General features: G+C 38.8%; 1 protein-coding gene across 1 annotated transcript in view; it reads right to left on the bottom strand.

The window, feature by feature from the left end:
• Positions 1–11,493: 11,493 nt before the first annotated feature.
• LOC103193844 (C-type lectin domain family 4 member A-like) overlaps positions 11,494–19,289 on the bottom strand; it is a 31,133-nt gene continuing 23,337 nt past the window's right edge. Inside the window, exons 4-6 of the mRNA XM_042780434.1 lie at positions 13,597–13,748; positions 12,763–12,878; positions 11,494–11,638 (exon numbers count right to left, since the gene is read on the bottom strand). Coding sequence (XP_042636368.1) covers positions 11,494–11,638; positions 12,763–12,878; positions 13,597–13,748 — 413 coding nt within the window. The remainder of the gene's footprint in view (positions 11,639–12,762; positions 12,879–13,596; positions 13,749–19,289) is intronic.

Here is a 19,289-nt window from a genome sequence, read left to right on the forward strand (position 1 = left end):
CTCGAGTCAGATACGACTCTTAGCAACCCCTCCTTGGGTTTCTGAGACAGTATCACTATGAATGTAGATTGCCCAACTTTCTTTCCAAGGAGTGGCTGGTGGGTTTGAACCGCCACCTTTTTGGGTAGCAGTCAAATGCCTTAGGCACTATGCTACCACAGATGCTCAAAGTCATTAATCGTTGTTGTTGTTGTTGCTGTACATGCCATCCAGTCACTCTGACTCATGGCAACCTGATGTCCAACAGAATGAAATGTTGTCTCATCCTGAAGCTTCCTCGGAATCACCAGTATGCTCATTCCATTGTTGTGGTTATTATGCAAAATCATCTCACTGATTGTCTCCCATAACCTCATTGGCCCTCTTTTTTACCAAACATGATGTCCTCCTCTAGGAATTGATCCTTCCTGAAGATGTGTTCAAAGTAGGAGAGTTGAACAATGTTTTGCAGTGATATGAGATTGGCTTATTTTTGGATGTAGATAGCAAAGTCTTTCTCCCTACTCTTAGTGTTGAAGCTCTGCTGAAGACTGTTTACTGGGAGTGACGCTGCCAGTAGTTGAAATACTGGTGGCATAGCTTTCAGCACCAAAGTAATACACAAGCCACCATAATAAGACAAACTGACAGATGGATAGTGGTATAATCATTGTTGTTGTTGCTATGTGCTCTTGAGTCTGACTCGACTCATAGTGACCCCTCCTTGGGTTTCCGAGACAGTATCACTACGAAAGTAGATTGCCCCATCTTCCTTTTGAGGAGTGGCTGGTGGGTTTGAACCACCAGCCTTCTGGTTAACAGTCAAGTGCCTTAGGCTCTATGCTACCAGAGCTCTCGGTATAATCATTAGGGAAATGCAAATCAAAACCACAATGAACTACCACTTCACACTCACTGGAATGGCTGTCATCATAAAAACAAAAAACAGCAAGTATTGACAAGGATGGGGAGAAATAGGAATCCTCATCCACTGCTGGTGGGATTGTAAAATGGTGCAACCACTGTGAGCACAGAGTTTTCATTAAGGCTGAAAAAAATTGGAAACAGATAGTGGTGATTATTGTACATCATGGTGAATGTAGTTAATGTCACTGAATTGTGCACATGAAAATGGTTGAAATGTTTGCTGAAATGTTTCACTACAATACAAAAAATTTAAAGAGGGGCATTATTCTCTACATTGTTCTGTATATTGAGTTCAACCACAATCAAAATCCCAGAATTTTCTTGTAGAATTGACAAGTTGATTCTAAAATGTATATGAAACAGTAAAGAACAGAAAATAGCAAAACAATCTTGAAAAAGACAGAACAAAGTTTGAGGACTTTCACTACCTGATACGAAATTTACTATACAAAGCTACAATATTCCAGAAAACACTATATTATCAAAAGAATAAACAAATAGATCGATGAAACAAAATTGCAAGTCCAGGAAAAGACTGAACAATATAAGGTCAATTTATTTTTCATGAACACATGAAGGTAATTGGGAGTTGATAGTTTAAAAAAAAAAGGGGGGGAAGATCTTTTTAACTGGATATCTACATGGGAAATAATAAACTTCAACTACTCCCTCACATTATATATATAATTTAATATATGCATTGTTGAACTAAACACAAAAAGCAAAAATATAAGACTTCTAGAAGAAAACAAAAGAGAAAATCTTTAGAACTTGTTGTATGAAGGTCTCTTAATCCCGAAAAGAAAAAGTGATAAATTAAATCTCATCAAAAATTGAAAACTTTTGCTCTTCAAAACATACCATGCAAAAGCAACTTGAACAGATTCTCACCTGAAACTCATGTATCTAATTTTCATGTATTTGATATGATCTTTGATAAGAATTTCAGACATCATATATGTGCCAAAATGTACATGGTTTTGGAAGTTCTATAGAAGCAGTGATTGGTCCAGCTAGTTCTATTAGTTTCTTCTTTTTTTTAAATTGTCATTTGGGTGAAAGTTTATGGAACAAATTCATTTTCCACACAACAGCTCATACACATTTTATTTCATGACATTGATCGCAATCCCCATACTGTAACAGCTCTTTTCCCACTGCCTCCCTGTGGATACCCTTTCCCTGGGTGCTTCTTTCCTATGCATTCCTGGCCTCTGAGCTATGTCCCTGTGCAAATACTGCTCTTCTGGTCTTTCATGATTGATTGTTCTAAGGAGAATACCTACCTAGTGAAAATGTTCACATTATACACCTGTCTATTGTTTGGAAGATGGGGCAATCTACTTCCATAGTGATACTGCCTCTGAAACCCAAGGAGGGGTCGCTATAAGTGGGGTCTGACTCCCCAGCATATAACAACGAACAACAACAATTGTTTGGCTGGAAACTGCAAGAGTGAGTTCAATTCCAGGCCTGAAGGGTGACTAAGGACAATAGTTTCAGGATTTCACCAGTCTCTATCAGACCAGTAAGCCTGGTGTTTTTCATGATTTTGAGTTTTGTTCCACATTTTCCTCTCACTTTATCCAGGATCTCATATTTTGACCCCTTTCCAAGTGGTTGACATTGGCAGCTGAGCACCATCTAGTTTTCCCAGGTCGTGTAGACTAAGGTTCACATGGTCCACTAGTCCTTTGGACTAATTGTTTCCATGTGTCTTTGGTTTTCTTCATTCATCTTTGCTCTGGACATGGAGATACCAATTGTTGTATCTTAGAAGGGCCCTTGCAAGCTTTTAAGAGCCCAGTTGCTATGTACAAAAGTAGGATGTAGAGCAATTTTTTTGTGTAGTATGTTATGCCAATTGAGCTTGATGTCCCCCACGACCATGGTCCTGAGCCTGTGGACCCAGCCAGTGCCTCCCTCCCTCAGAGTGTTTGGCTGTGGCTAAGAAGTTATTATAACTTTTCCCCACTAGCTCTATTATATATGTGGACAGTCTTATAGCACATACAAATACATATGTAGAAATATCATGTGCCAAACTTATATATGGTCATGGGTATATTCCCTATTGGCTAGACATACCTGATCATTTAGCCTCTCTATTGCCTAAGCGCTTGACTGCTAACCAGAAGGCTGGCGGTTCAAACCCAGCAGCCACTCCTTGGAAGGAAGATGGGGCAATCTACTTCTGTAGTGATACTGCCTCAGAAACCCAAAGAGGGGTCGCTGAGTCAGGTCCGACTCGACGGCACATAATAACAACAACAACACCTATATATCCACCCATAGATTAATGTTTTTATTACTAATAGTGCAATAATGTGTATGTTAAAGTGTCTATCTTTGTTATATACCTTTTGTGCACCTCTCTGTATCTTTCTTTTCCTTAGTGTTTTTGTGTTGATCACTCACTTTTAGTAGATTGCCTTTCACTTCACCAAATCAATACTTTTTTCTTACCTATCTAGCAATTTTCCCTCCCATCCCATCCCATTTATTATTATTCATTTAGGAAGTCTGAGAGGAAAGACAATTGATATAACACATCTATTTTTAATAATTACAGCTTAAACTATCCAATATTTCTACTACTTACTTGAGGAAGCTTCCCAGAGTTTTTGTCAATGGCATGAAGTTTCTTTCTAAATAATAAGAGATATTCTGATAATATCCTAGCTTTGTCTCTTTGATTCAATAGAAATATTTCTAAGTATGTGACCAGTGATGCAGATCCCAAGTTTATCTATAATAAATCCCTTTGCCAAATGCAAGAGTTGCAGATTTGATACCAGCAAAAGTGAATCAAACAAATGAGTTAAACTATCCTGATGGGAGAGCATTTTTCTATAGATGTTTGACTTTGATGAAAGTGTCAATGCAGGAATTGGATTCTTAGGCAGGTTATAGTGTTCCTGACAGACCTTGCCTGCCAGTCATTTCTAAGCAATGATGCTGGCATTTGAGGTAGCAGACAGGATATCTGCCTTCCAAAATATTAGTGAGTAGCTGAGCCAAGGGGAGTTTGGATGATTAAAAGAGAAATGAGTGATGATTGGTTAAACTGAGGATTTTTTTTTAACTAAAATCTTTTTATGAGGAGAAAACCAAAAACTTGAACAAATAATCTATTGAATGTTGAATCATGTGTTTTCCCTGAAAAGCAAGCATTTTTCCAGAAAAATCTTATTGGGGTAATGTTATTAGGAAATGAATATACGGGAATGTTATTTAATGTCATACTATTCCAGAATCTGAACACCTGCAGGGGAATTAAAATTTAAACTCTTAAAATTTATAACTTTTAAAAGGATTTTGAAATTATCAAAATGCTCTTGGATCAAGTTTTAATATACTGAATGATGAATAGATGAGGCTGTCCATTCTACCATTTCTTTATTTGAATTCTCAGACATGGACTCTGTAATGTTAAAAAATTAAATTAAAAAATAGACATATATATATATATATATATATATATATATATATATATATATATATATATATATATATATATATATATAATCAATTAAAAATCCAGCCACAGACTAAGAGTACATGAATATCTTTGTATAAAACCTACAACTCAGTAATAAAGAGAACATAATACAATTTGAAAATTGAGGAAAAAGATTGAACAGACATTACAAATGATTTTGTGTGGATTATCAATACACATGTTCAATATCAGGAGGGTATGCAGTCATTAGGACAATCGAGCATATGAAATCAAGAGGACAGCATTTGCCCAAGGATAGAGCTGGGTAAGTAGAAGGGGATGAGAAGGGAAAAAAAAATCATTAGTTATCAGGGAAAAGGCAAATTAAAACCATAAGGTACCACTTCTCATTCATTAGAAGGCCTAAAATTTAAAAAACTTGACAAGAATATTTTGAAGATATGAAGAAACTGAAATTCTCATATATCATTTATATGCATGAAAAATGGTACAGCCACTTTGGAAAACAATTTGGTGATACCTTACAAAGTTAAACATATACAAATCCTATGATCCAGAAATTCCATTCTGAGGTATATATATCTAATAAAAATAAAAATGTGTGTCCACAAAAAGACATGTAAAAGTGTGTTTAAAGTAGCTTTATTTGTGTTGTTGTTGTTATTATGTACTAATGAGGCATTTTCAACACAGCCATATTGGGGAAGAAAAGGTAGAAACAAAGGAATATTCTTCATGGCTCCATTCATTTGAAATTTCAGAGCTCACAAAACAAATGTATGGTGCCCAGCTACCAATGCCACCCACTCAGGAAAGGATCAAATCTGGAGATCCTGGATAGAGTGAGAGGGAAAATGTGGAACAAAATCCAAAAACTCAATAATGACCAGAAATATTGGTCAGATGAAATCTGGTGAGACTCCCAATACTATGGTGCTGAAATACATTCGGGGACTGGAATAAAACTCACCCCCAGGGGCGGGCTCTCTGCCCAATAGTTAACAAGATGTACACGCAGACCACTCAACCCAGGAAGCCACACCCACACACTCAATGGTAATACATCCCTTAGAGCAATAGACCATGGGACACCAAAGGACTAACACTCAAACTGAGGAAATGCAGGACAAACAGGAGTGCATAAATACAAGGAGCACAGGAGGAGGGTTATAGGGTAGGGAGGGGAGGAGACTGGGTTAGGGTTGGACATGGTGAATGAGGAATGAAACTAAATGTACGTGTTACGTTGAATGTAAAACAAACTCTTAAAACAAACAAAAAAAGGAAATGTATGTTGATAGAAATCGGATTACTGCTTGTCTAAGGTAGAGGCACAAGGAAACATTCTACAGTGATGGAAATGTTCTTTATACTAATGGTGTAGTGGTATAGAGTTGTATATATATTTGTTAGAATCAGTTAACTGTACTGTGAAAGTGTGAGAATTACACTGTACGTAAGCTATAAAAACCAAACCGACTGCTGTCGAGTCAATTCTGACTCATAGCAACCCCCATTGGATTTTTGAGGTGATAAATCTTTACAGACGTAGATTGCCCAGTCTTGCTTCCGCAAAGTGGCTGGTGGGTTTGAACAACCAACGTTCTGGTTAGTGGTCAGATGCTTTAGGCACTGTGCTACCAGAGCTCCTTGTATGTAAGCTATACCCCAATAAAATTTATGCAAATAAAATAATATACATTCTTGTATTAGTCAGGATTCAATCCCCCCTCAAAACAAACAAACCCACTGCCGTCAAGTTGGTTCAGACTTATAGTAACTCCCATAGGATTTCCAAGGCTGTAAATCTTTATGGAAGCAGACTGCCTCATTTTTCTCCCAGAGAGTGGCTGGTGGGTTCAAATCATAGACATTTTGGCAGCCCAATGCCTTAACCACAGCATTACCTGAGCTCCTTCAGGATTCCATCACACTGAAATAATTAGAAAATGTGTTTATTCTTACAATTGAAAATTCAGAGTAGGGTGGGCTTCAGAGATAGTTAACTGACCAATGGCTCAACAATACCATTACAAACCAGGTTCTTTCCAGGGCTATACTGTACTATCCATGGTGAGCTTGTCATCCTAAAGTTGGTTCTTCTCATGATCCTGGAATGACTATCAATGGCAGGCAGGACTCCATGTTTCTTTATTCACATTCATGTTCACTGGGAGGGAGAGATTCACTCACAGATCTCATTGAGAACAAGAAGGGAGAAGAAATTCACTGGATGACTTGCAATTAATGCCTATTCCTAAACCAATTCCTTGGGGAGGTGATTGTTTTGATTGCTTTGGATTAATCAGAGTCCCTGGGTGAGTCAAACAGTTAAGCACTCAACTAATAAAGAAAGGATGACAGTTCAAACCTACCCAAAGACACCTTGGAAGACAGGTCTGGTGATCTGCTATCAAAAGGTCACAGCCTTGAAAACTCTATAGAGCTTTGGGAGAAAGACCTGTCAATCTACTTCTGAAAGATGCAGCCATTAAGAACCCTATGGTCTACTCTGAAACACTTAGGGCCTCCATAAGTTGGAATCAACTTGATGGCAACTGTTAGTTTTTGTTTGTTAATACAATAATATAAAATTACTCTGTTTATAAAAAATTATATATGCAATTTCTTAAGTATCAGATAGATACACAGAAAAGTATAATTAAGTTACAATAGACCTGCACCTTTCTTGTATTTTGTTTTGTATTTCTACTGGCTGCTAGATAGTTAAGGTCCTTCCAAAGTCTTAAGGAAAAATATTCTCAATATATCACAAGAGGTTAATATTTTTAATGCAAAAAGTTCTTCCAAATTAATAAGAAAAAATAATATCACATTATACAAAATAGACAACAGGTAGAGACAGGAAATTCACAAAAAGAGGAATGCAAATGGATAACTACTTTTAAAATGTTCAACTTCAGTAGTAATCAATGAAATTTGAATTTTAAAAGCAATGAAATGGAAATTAGTTTCTCTGTAAACTTTCACCCAAATCACAATAAATTTTAAAAAAAAAGAGAGAGAAGAAGCAAAATTTTCAAAGATGAATGCCTATTGGCTAGGTGTGATGAAGTACTAACCAATAAGATTAAAGGATGAAATAAGAAATAAATATTGGAAAAGAGGTGCCATTTTCATTATATGCAGATGATAACATATGTATCAGAATAACACAAAGAATTGTCTGTGAAATAATTAGTAGTAATGAGGAAATTAAAGTGGGTAGTTACAAAATTAAAATACAGAGTACAAAAACTTTACTATCTGCCAACAATAACCCTTGTGAGGGTCTGTGGCAATTATAGTTGTGTTCAACTTGACTGGGCTATGGTTTGGCAGCTGGATGTAGTTATTTCCATGATGAGATTGTAATCACCTCCACGGTAGAATCTGCTGTGAGACATTAATCAGTGGAAAGGGAGCTGCCTCTAGGATGTGGCCTGCTTCCAGTATGTATGGAAGAGCTTTGGGAAACTTCTCCAGCTTTTTGGCACATTTTGATCTTGCATTTGGCCTAGTCTTTATCTCCAGTCCCTAGACTTGAACCAGTGGCCTGCTGTGTTAACAGGTGTCACTAGATTTCCACCTTTTGAGAAATGATGAAGTTTGATCAGTTTAATCCCTATGAGCAAAAGAGTGTTTCCCCCAGTCTTGGACACTCCATAGAGCTGTCTGCTTTCTCTTCTGTTTAGTAAGTGACAGCTTGTCAAAAGAATCTAAAGTGTTGGTAGGTTTGTTTGTATGTTTATTTATGTGTTTTTTATTTTGCTGTGATAAAATACGTCTTTTTAAAATTGCCATTCAACCATTTTTAAGTGTTCAATTCAGTGACTTTAATTATATTAATTATCATGTTGTACAACCATCACAACTCTCCATTTCCAAATATTTTTTGTCAATGTCTTATGCTGGGTTCTCTAGAGAAGCAAAAATAGTGTTATATATACATACATTCAGACATCAAGCTGGAGGCTTCTCCTGAATCACTTAGCTGCAGGGGCTGATGAACCCAACATCAGCTGGCAATACAGCAGGCTACTGACCTGGTGAATCCAAGATCAGCAGGTAAGATGCAGGCTGAGGGCCCATAGGCTGTGAAGGCAATAATCGCAAGATTGGCAAACAATATGGCAGGCCACTGGTTCAAGTCCAGGAACCAGAGATGATGATGAGGCGCCAGATGTAGGATCCAAATCCAGCAGAAAGCCAGAGATCTTTGCAAGGACATCCATATATATTGGAAGCAGGCCACATCCCTGAGGAAACTCTCTTTCAACTGATTGGCTGCTCACAGCAGATCTCAACATAGAGATGATTACATTATGTCAGATCTCATCATGGGGGATGACACCCATAACTGCTAATCCACTGAGAATCATGGTCCAGCCAAGTTGATACACAACCATACTATTACAACCACCCTAAACAGAAGCTCAGTACCCTCAGTATTTGGAAATGGATAGTTGTGATGGTTGTACAACATGATAATTAATATAATGTCCATTTTTCCTAACCCTCATTCTCTGGCAAACACTAATAAACATTGGTCTCTATGCATTTGCCTATTCTAAATCTTTCATATAAATGGGTTCAGATAATATTTGTCCCTTTGTGTCTGATGTATTTTAGTCAGCATAATGTTTCAAAGGTTCATCCATATTGTAGCATTATTAGAACTTCATTTGTCTTTATGACTGAATAATATTCCATTGTATGGCTATACCATATTTTATATATCCTTATGTCTGTTGATGGATGGATATTCCTACCTGTAGTCTATTATCAATAACAATACAATGAACATTTGTATATAAATATCTGTTTAAGTTCCTTTTTTTAATTTTTGGGGGGATATATACCTAGGAGTAGTATTTCTGGGCCATGTGGTAATTCCTCATGTAACTTTTTGAGAAACTATCAAACTTTTGCAGAAAGTTGTGTTATTTTACTTACATTCACACCAGCAGTGGATGAGGGTTATAATTTCAATATTCTCACCAAGACTCTGTATTTCCATTTTTCTGATATTAGCCATGACACTGGATGTTGTTTTTAATAGCAATTATAAAGATGAACTATTAGATGAATTCTAAGATACATTTCATTAATGGGTTCAAATATATCCTCCAAATAAAGCAATACATGAGCATTGGTGTAGTTATTAGTTGCTATTGAGTCAGTTCCAACTTAGAGTGACCTTTGTACAACAGAATGAAACACTGCCTGGTCTTATGCCATTCTCACAATTGTTGCTACACTTGAGCCCATGATTGCATCCACTGTATCAATCCGTCTCACTGAAGGTCTTCCCCTTTTTCATTGACCCTTTACTAAGCATGAGACCCTTCTCAGGGGATTGGACCCTTCTGGCATCATGGCCAGCCAAAGTGCATGAGACAAGTCTGGCCATTCTCACTTCTAAGGAGCATTCTGGCTGTACTTCCTCCAGGATGGATTTCTCATTCTACTAGTAGTCCATAGTACATTCAATATTCTTCACAAACACCACAATTCAAATGTACCAATTTTTCTGTAGTCTTCCTGGTCTATACTTGAGCATACATTTTTTAGTTATATATGTAACCTTTTTCTTTTTCTTTTCTTTTTTTTTTCTTTTACCTTAAAGGGAATGTTTATGTTAACTTTAATTAAATGTTTCAAGACAAACCTTCCCTGATGGACTAGTCAGACAAGCTACCCAGACCCTCTACAACAAAGACCCAAGAAATCAAATGAAATAGAGATAGATAATAATTGTAGAACCCTGAGCTTCAGAGGAAAGGACAAATAAATAGATCAAGTAGAGACTAGAAGAAGAAACTAAATGAAAACAGTGAACAAGAGGACATATGAAGTGGTGAATTGTAAACCTGCCCAACACAGTGTGAGCATTTGGAGCTTTTGTAAGCAATGTTCTGGTCTGACAGCAACCTCATAATCAGCTCCACTTACCCAGACTTCACCAGCATGCACATTAGTGACTGGTGATCAAAAAAGTTGCAGTTTTTCCCTTATTCCTGACACTCTACCAATCAGAAGTGTGGTCACTCCCCATGCCCATTCACCTGCTAGCCAGTGACACCCTCTCATACTGCCCTGCCTTGACTGAGGTCAGAGATATGCTCTCATAGATCAGGCACCATGTACATGTCACTACCCTTGGTGGGCAAAGCATGCCATTCCAGACTAAAATCACCAACATCCCCCTTCTAGGGCAGCAGAAGTACCATCCTGGACTGCCTCCCGACTTGAAGCCACCTCCTAGGCCAGTAGAAACTCTATTCCAGAGCAGGGTCCCCACCCAGACTTGCCTTCTGAGCCAGGAGAACTGCAGGCATAGATCAGGGGCCCTGCCACTCTACAGTTTCCTCAATCAGCAGAGCACACTGACCTACCCTCTCCCTGCTCTCCATCACTTCCTAGGGCCAGCAAAAGCACTGAATAGGCCCCCCACTCCCCAGCTGTCTTCTTTTTTTCTGTTTTTCTCTTTTCTTTCCCCCACCTTGTTTTCATTTCCTTTTTCCCTTCCCTTATTGTTTTTTTTTTTTTTTTTCATTTTCCTTTTATTTATGTTTTGTTGTTGTTTCTGTTTACTTCTCTTTTTTTATCCCATCAGGCAGGAGATAACAATTGCATCCACACTATCAAGCCACATCTGCAACTTCTGCAACAGCACTCACTGGGCAAGTGCCACTGCCTGCCCCTGCACCACCTGATTGATGACAGATGGTGGTCGCCACCAACCCAGCCCACACTCAGCTGCTCTACATGAACAGCAAACAGAGACCTATGCACACATTTCTAGCCTCAGGCCCACGAGGAACAGATTGTGAGCACCTAAGTGCTGTCAAACTACTGAGGAAAGTAGCACATCCTTCCCACCCACTGATATAGGGCTCTCAAGTAAGTTCTGTGGAACATGGAAAATGCTCAATAAATATACATTTATGGATGAATGAATGTGTGAACTGATACTATCTTAAGTGGAATAGGTGAAAGCCTATTGACAAATTCTATGGACACCACTTACACAAGACTTACACATAAACAAAAAGAGCAAATTAGCTATTCTTTTCATGGGAGATGCCAATCCAACCACACGTCCATGGGGAATGTTCCATTCATATGTAGATCTTCATCATCTCACAAACTGAGTTTTGAAATTCATCACAAGGGGCATCGTTCCAGCCCCAGAACTGGTTTTTAATATAATTTATTATGACACAACGCTCATTAGGACTACTGGGTTCACCTGGATGCCAGAATCTGAAAGGGAGAAAAAGCATGAGGCTATTTCAAACTGTGCTTTGAAAAGGGTTAGAGAGACCAAGGGAGCTGGGGTTGAACAGTGTGGAGAGTCCAGGTCAGACAGGCCCAATCATTCCTTCCCCACTTTTGCCTCTTTTTGTCAAACCCTCAAGTTTAAGTAGCTTCTCCTCCCTCTATGCCTCTGACATTTCCCTTGAAAACTGTGCCCACATGCCCAGTATTCTGCCACCTTAAGCAACTCAGTACGCATTACACATCCTCCCCACCAAGTATACTAGAGGCTCCTCTCTATTCGTTCATCCTTCTATCCTGTTCCCATAGGATGCCAATCCCATAGGTCTTCCTTAAATGATGAAAAAATTTCCCCCTGGTCCCAAGTATCAGTGCAGTTTGTTCTTTACACACTGCTTTTGAAGTCTGGAGAAATACTTAAGGTCTCTGGATCTGCTACTTACTCCCTGTTATCTTAGGTAAGTAATTTAATTTCCCTAAGTCTAAAGTTTTCTGTCTGAAAATGGGGTTCCATATGTGAAATCCATATGTGTTTCCCACAGTTGGTATAAGGTTCAAAGGTGGTCATTTATTTTAAAGTACATCAAAGTTCTTTAAAAACTACATAAATAGGAGTTATTATAAGATTATTTGAATTTAGTATTTTTGCTTTATGACAAATATTAAATCTTATTAATTAATTATGATCTTAAATAACATGGGTTTTTTTTTTTTTGTTTTATTTAGAGATATAAATGTGGTTAAAAGCAGACTTCTGTGTCAAATAGACCTTGGATTTTTTTTTTTTTTTTTAAAAAAAAAAAAGGTAAATTTTTGTTTTTGACATTGTTGTTGCATTTTAGCAGCCAAGAGCTGGAATTGCCCAATATACTGCAGGATTCAGAATTCTTTTATTGAATTCTATACTCACGTGGGGAGCTCTGGTAGCATAGTGCCTAAGGCACTAAACTGCTAACCAGAAGGCTGGCGGTTCAAACCCACCAGCCACTCCTTGCAAGGAAGATTGGGCAATCTACTTCTGCAGTGATACAACCTCAGAAACCCAAGGAGGGGTCACTATGAGTCAGGTCCAACTCGACAGCACATAACAACAACAACAACATACTCACGTGACACTTTTGTTATATGGTGACTGATCTACCCATTGCCACTGGTGGATCCCTTCTGGGTCCGACAAGCCTACATAATAAGCAAATCTTCTATTCAGCTTCTGTAATATTAGTTGCTGAGAGAAGAAAAGAAAGGAATCACAGACTTTAGAGTATTTAGGTTGTACTGAGTTTCTTGTAGAGAAAAAAGAAGAAAATATGGGAACCCGAGAAAACCACATTGCCCCTGACCATGATCACAGGACTTCTGTTGCTGAGCAGGGCAGGAGCAAAAACACCACTTGTGAACATATAGAAGAGAGTTCTAACCATGATCATACGAGTTCTAATCCCATACTCACTTTCCTCTTTTCTTCTCCAAGAAACAGTAGTCTTCAAAGTTGTGCATAAGACAATGTTCACAGATTTAATCATTTTTTCTTTCATAACTTCAGAGATGCTTCGACTTCATTTCAGATTGTTGATTGTGATTCTCAAGATTCAACTTTCTTTCGCTATTCTACTCAATACCCTTTCTTTGTTGTGTATGTAGCTAATGGTATATAAAAGCTTTACATGTTGAAAGAATAAACTGATATTTCAGACTGAAATTTTCTCATCCTCCCATTCAACTCCCACATGTTATATTTTAAATGGACCGATTTCTTTCGGGAGTGGTTTGATTAAAGCAGGAAGAAGGTGTAGAATGTAAAAGCTTAGGACCTTCTTCTATTTACTTTCCTAAAAGGCTTCTGCCAAGCACCAGCATCCCAGAACAGTAAAAGCCTCCTCTCAGCCTGAAGAGATGTATAAACCCCAGGCATGGCTCCTGCTTCATGGTCTGTTAGAGAGTACCTGCTCCTCCTCGCTGTTGATCACCAGCAGGTGAGCTCCCATCCCAGAGCAGTTATTCTCACTCTCATTCCAAGTTTTCCTTTCAGAAGAAATAAAGTAGCAGCTGGTATCAGACACCACCCAATTCTCTGGGCAGCAGCCCCAGTCCTTCCCTGTGTTGGGAAGAGGAACATATAAGTACAGCACAAGCAATTTTAAAAGGGTTCATATTTTTAAATTAAGCATCAAAGGACACTTCTGATTTTGGGAATATGGGGTAGAGATACTTTTCCTATTCCTCTCACTGAGTACAACTGAAAATCCTTGATATTATGTATAAAATGAACATTAGACTCTAAAAGATGGCACACTTGCTAAGGACCTTGGGACTCAAGGAATTACACAGTTGTGAGTTGCCAAGGCTTCTCTTTGCCCCTAATCACAGACTTGGAATTGAAGATGTTTATTGTTTTTGTTATGTGCCATTGAGTCAGCTCCAACTCACAGTGACCCTATGTACAACAAAGCGAAACACTGCCCAGTCCGTTATATTAGTGTTTCACTGCTATTCATAAGGTTTTCACTGGCTATTCTTTAAGAAGCGGATGACCCCTTCTTTCTTCTGAATCGAAGATGTGGTGACCCAGAAATATCAACAGAGGTAGACAAAAGAAAAAGGGGGGCTCAACAAGAACGTTTTTACTCTATCTAAAGAACCAGGAAAAAAGTAGCCTATGAAGACATGTAACTTATATGATAACCACTCTAATACCACCAAAAACCACAGGGGGGGGGGGGATGGGAGAAAACACCATGGCCTCCATTCCAGCAAAGGATAAATGGGTAGCCTACACTCCTACACTTCTACCCTAAGCTGTAATAAGGTGCCCAACACCTCCACCAGGGTGGTGTCAGAGATGATCAAGTAGAGTTCGTTTACATGGTCAGTAAAGAGACCTCCCCATCCTGCAGTGTCAGTGCAGATAGTGTGGGGAGCCAGGACCTCCATTCTAATATGGCAGTACTGAGGCACCTGCCAACCTTCACAATGGGTTGGTGTCAAAGGCCTAGAGAAGTCAGGACTTTTGCCATGCCACTTACTCTGGATATGGATTTGCTTTTCCTAAATGCAATGCCTCTGCCAAAACTACCATCCATGGATTCACAGAATGCTTTATCCACCATCATGATATCCTACACCTCAGATCAAGGGTCTCATTTCACACAAAATGAAGTGTGTCAATGGGCCCATGCTCATGGAATTCACTGGTCTTACCATGTTCCCTGTCATCCTGAAGAAGCTGGAATGGTAGAACAATGGAATGGATTTCTAAAGACATAATTATGGTGCCAGCTAGGTGGCAATACCTTGTAGGGTTGGGGCAATATTCTCCAGGAAGCTATATATGCTCTAAACAAGACTTCAGTAATGGTGCTGTTTTCCCAATAGCCAGAATTCACAGGTCCAGAAGCCAAGGGCTGGAAATGGGAGTGGCACCACTATTGCTCCTAGGGTTCCACTCACAAAATTTTTCCTTCCTATTCCTGTGATCCTATGCTCTGCTTGTTTGAAAGTCTTAGTTCCAAAGGGAGGAATAATTCCTCTTGGATACTCAATTTGATTCCATTGAACTGTATGTTAAGAATGCCACTCAGAGCAACTGGGATCTTAAAAGCTTGCAAGTGACCATCTAGATGCAACAATGAGTCTCTCCTCATCCAGAGCAAAGAAGAATGAAGAAAAACAAAGATGCATGGAAACAATTAGTCCAAGTAACTGGTAGACCGTGTGATTGTTGTTGTTGTTGTTGTTATGTGCCGTCGAGTCAGACCTGACTCATAGCGACCCCTCCTTGGGTTTCCGAGGCAGTATCACTACGGAAGTAGATTGCCCCATCTTCCTTCCAAGGAGTGGCTGATGGGTTTGAACCACCAGCATTCTGGTTAGCAGTCAAGTGCCTTAGCCACTATGCTACCAGAGCTCCCAGACCGTGTGATACTCAGCCTATATGACCATGAGACCAGAACTAGATGGTGTCTGGCTACCACTGTCAACCACTCGAAGGGAAGTCTGTGTAGGAGATCCTGGATAGGGTGGGAGAAAAATGTGGAACAAAACTCAAAGTTACAAAAAAATAAAAATAAAAAAAGACCAGGTTTCCGTTGGTAGAGTGGAGGGTCGATGAAAGAGGGGGAGGCCTTCAATGAGATGGATTGACACAGTGGCTGTGATGATGGGCTCAAGTATAGCAGGGATTGTGGGGCTGGCGCAGGATCGGGCAGTGTTTTGTTCTGCTGTGCATGGGGTCGCTATGAGTCAGAAACGACTCAACAGCACTTAACAACAACAACAACAACAACAGGTTTCCTGGTCTGATAGGGCCTGGTGAAACCCCTGAGACTATGGCTCCTAGCCATAGTCTGGAATTGAACTCACTCCTGTGCCTTCCAGGCTAATAAAAGACTGGCATATGGGCTGAACATTTACATCAGGTAGATCCACTCCTAGGAGAAATCAATCATGAGAAAACAGAAGGGCAGTGTATGCACAGGGAGACCTCTCAGGGGGCCAGGAATGCATGGAAGGGAAGGACACAGGGAAGAGGTAACTATGGGGAAGAAGTGGGAAGAGAGTTGCTACATTGTTGGAAATTGCAGTCAATCTCATGAGACAAAATGTGTATCAACTGCTGTATGGAAAATGAATTTGCTCTGTAATCTTTCACCCAAATCACAATAAAATTTTTTTAAAAAAAGAAGAAGAAGAAGAATGCCACTCAGCCATTTTGGGTTCCGTATGCCTCCTGATCAACAGGAAAAGAAAGGAATTACTGTATTGGCTGGTGTGATCGATCCTGATTACCAAGGGAAAATCAGATTGTTATTACATAATGGATATAAAGAGAAGTATGTCTGGAATACAGGAAATTCCTTAGGACTTTTCTTAGTACAATCATGTTCTGTGATAAAAGTCAATGGAAAACTAGAGCAAGCCAATTCTGACATGACTACTATTGGCCCAGACCCTTCAGGAAGGAAGATTTGTGTCACCTCACCAGGCAAAGAACCATGACCAGCTGAGGTGCTTGCCAAGAGCAAAGGGAATATGGAATGGGTGGTGGATAAAGTTGTTCTAAACACAAGCTATACCACATGACTAGCTGCAGAAATGAGGGCTGTGATTTTTATGAGTATTTCTTCCTTGTATGTGTGCATAAGTTTTTTTTTTTCCATTATAAAACACATCATGTAAAGACAGCTAATGCATTTTTGGTTGTACATGTGTTAGTTGTATCATGTTAAGCACAAGTATGACTTATATGCTTTTACTGAGATTGTGTATTGTTTAAGGAGATATTTACAGGTGCCAAGTGGACAAGGGGTGGACTGTGATGGTTTAGGTTGCATGTCAACTTAGCTGGGTCATGATTCCCAGTGGTTAGACATTTATGATGTAGTCATGTCCATGATGAGATCCAATTTAATGTAATCACCTCCATGATGAGATCTGCTCTGAGCAGGCAATCCATTGAAAGGGAATTTCCTCAGTGGTATGGCCTGTACCCAATGTATACAGATGTTCTGGCAAATCTCTTTGCCTTTTGCTCTATCTGAATCCTGCATCTGGGTTTGTCATCATCTGATCTCTGGTTCTTCAGACTTGAGCGGCCTTCCATATTGTCTCCCAATCTTCTTGGGATTCATTAGCCTCCAAAGACTTGAGCCAGCAGCCTACCATCTTATCTGCTAATATTAAATTTTTCAGTCCCTGCAGCTATGTGATCCAGGAGAAGCCATACACACACACACTTCACTAGTTTTCTCCTCTAGAGAACCCAGCCTAAGATAGTCACCCATGGTGGAAAAGTTTCAGCAGAGCTTCCAGACTAAGACAGACTTAAAAGAAGGACCTGGCAACCTACTTCTAAAGAAAGCGGCCAGTGAAAAATCTCATGAATAGCAGTGCAACACTGTCTGAAATAATGCCAGAAGATGAACCTCTCTATTTGGAAGGTACTCAAAATATAACTAGGGAAGAGCTACTTCCTCAAAGTAGTGTCGACCTTAATGATGCCGACTTTCTATGAACCCTTTTAAAATTTTAATATAAGTGCTTCACTTATATGTCCCTCTTCCCAATACAGGAAAAGATGGGGGCTGCTACTCAGAGAATTGAGTGATGTCTGATACCAGTTGCTACTTTATTTCTTCTGATGGAGTAAAACTTTTGGGATATTCAATTGCTAGTGGGGCATGGTTCAAAATAAGAGGAAATAGCTGTAAACAACCATTAATAATCACAATGTAGAATGTATGAAGTATAAATCTAGGAAAATTAGAAGTCATCAAAAATGAAATGGAACATATAAATACCAATATCCTAGGCATTAGTGAGCTGAAATTGACTGGTATTAGTCATTTTGAATCAGACAATCATATAATCTGCTATGTCAGAAATGACAAATTGAAGAGGAATGGCATCACATTCATCATCAAAAAGAACATTTCAAGATCCTTCCTGAAGTACAATACTATCAGTGATAGGAAAATATCCATATATCTACAAATAAGACCACTTAATATGACTATTACTCAAATTTACGCACCAACCACTATGCCAAAGATGAAAATGATGATTTTTTACTAATTTCTGCATCTGAAATTGACCAAACATGCAATCAAAATGTATTGATAATTACTGGTGATTGGAACGTGAAAATTGGAAACAAAGAAGAGTCAGTAATTGGAAAATATGGGCTTGATAATAGAAACAATGCCAGAGATCCATGATAGAATTTTGCAAGACCAACCACAAATTCATTGGAAATACCTTTTTCCACAACATAAGTGGTAACTATACAAGTGGCCCTCATTAGGTGAAATACACAGGGATGGAATTGACTACATCTGTGGAAAGAGACAATGGAGAAGCTCAATATTATGCATCAGGAAAGACCAAGGGCCAATTGCTGAAAAGACTATCAATTGCTTATATGTGAGTTGAAGCTGAAGAAAGTTAAAATAAGTTATGTAGATAAAGTATGATATTGAGTAGATACCTCTTGAATTTAAAGACTACCTCAACTGTAGATTTGACACATTGAACCCTAATGACCGAAAACCAGACAAGTTGTGGGATGACATCATACCTGAAGAAAGCAAAAGGTCATTAAAAAGACAGGAAAGAAGGAAAAGACAAGAATGGATGTCAGAAGAGAGTCTGAAACTTTCTCTTGAACATAGAGTAACTAAAGCAAACAGAAGAAACAATGCAAGTAAAAGAGCTGAACAGAAGACTTGAGAAGACAAAGTAAAGTATTATAATGAGATGTGCAAAGACCTGGAGTTAGGAAACCAAAAGGGAAACATCAGAATTTCTCAAGCTGAAAGAAATGACAAAAAAAAAAAATTTCAAGCCTCTATTGCAATAATGGAGCTCTGGTGGTGCAATGCCTAAGGCATTTGACTGCTAACCAGAAGGTTGCTAACCCACCAGCCACTCCACAGAAGGAACACTGGGCAATCTACTTCCATAAAGATTTACCTCCTTGGAAATCCAAAGGGGGTCACTATAAGTCAGAATCAACTCAATGGCAGTGAATTTGATGGCTTTTTGGTAGTTGCAATATTGAAGGATTCTATGGGAAAAATAATGAATGATGCAGGAAGCATCAAAATAAAATTGAAGGAATACACAGAGTCACTGTACAAAA

This window comes from Orycteropus afer, unplaced genomic scaffold, assembly GCF_000298275.1.
Source record: "Orycteropus afer afer isolate SDZICR_OR568_19922 unplaced genomic scaffold, OryAfe1.0 scaffold00040, whole genome shotgun sequence".
Classification (NCBI taxonomy): domain Eukaryota; kingdom Metazoa; phylum Chordata; class Mammalia; order Tubulidentata; family Orycteropodidae; genus Orycteropus; species Orycteropus afer.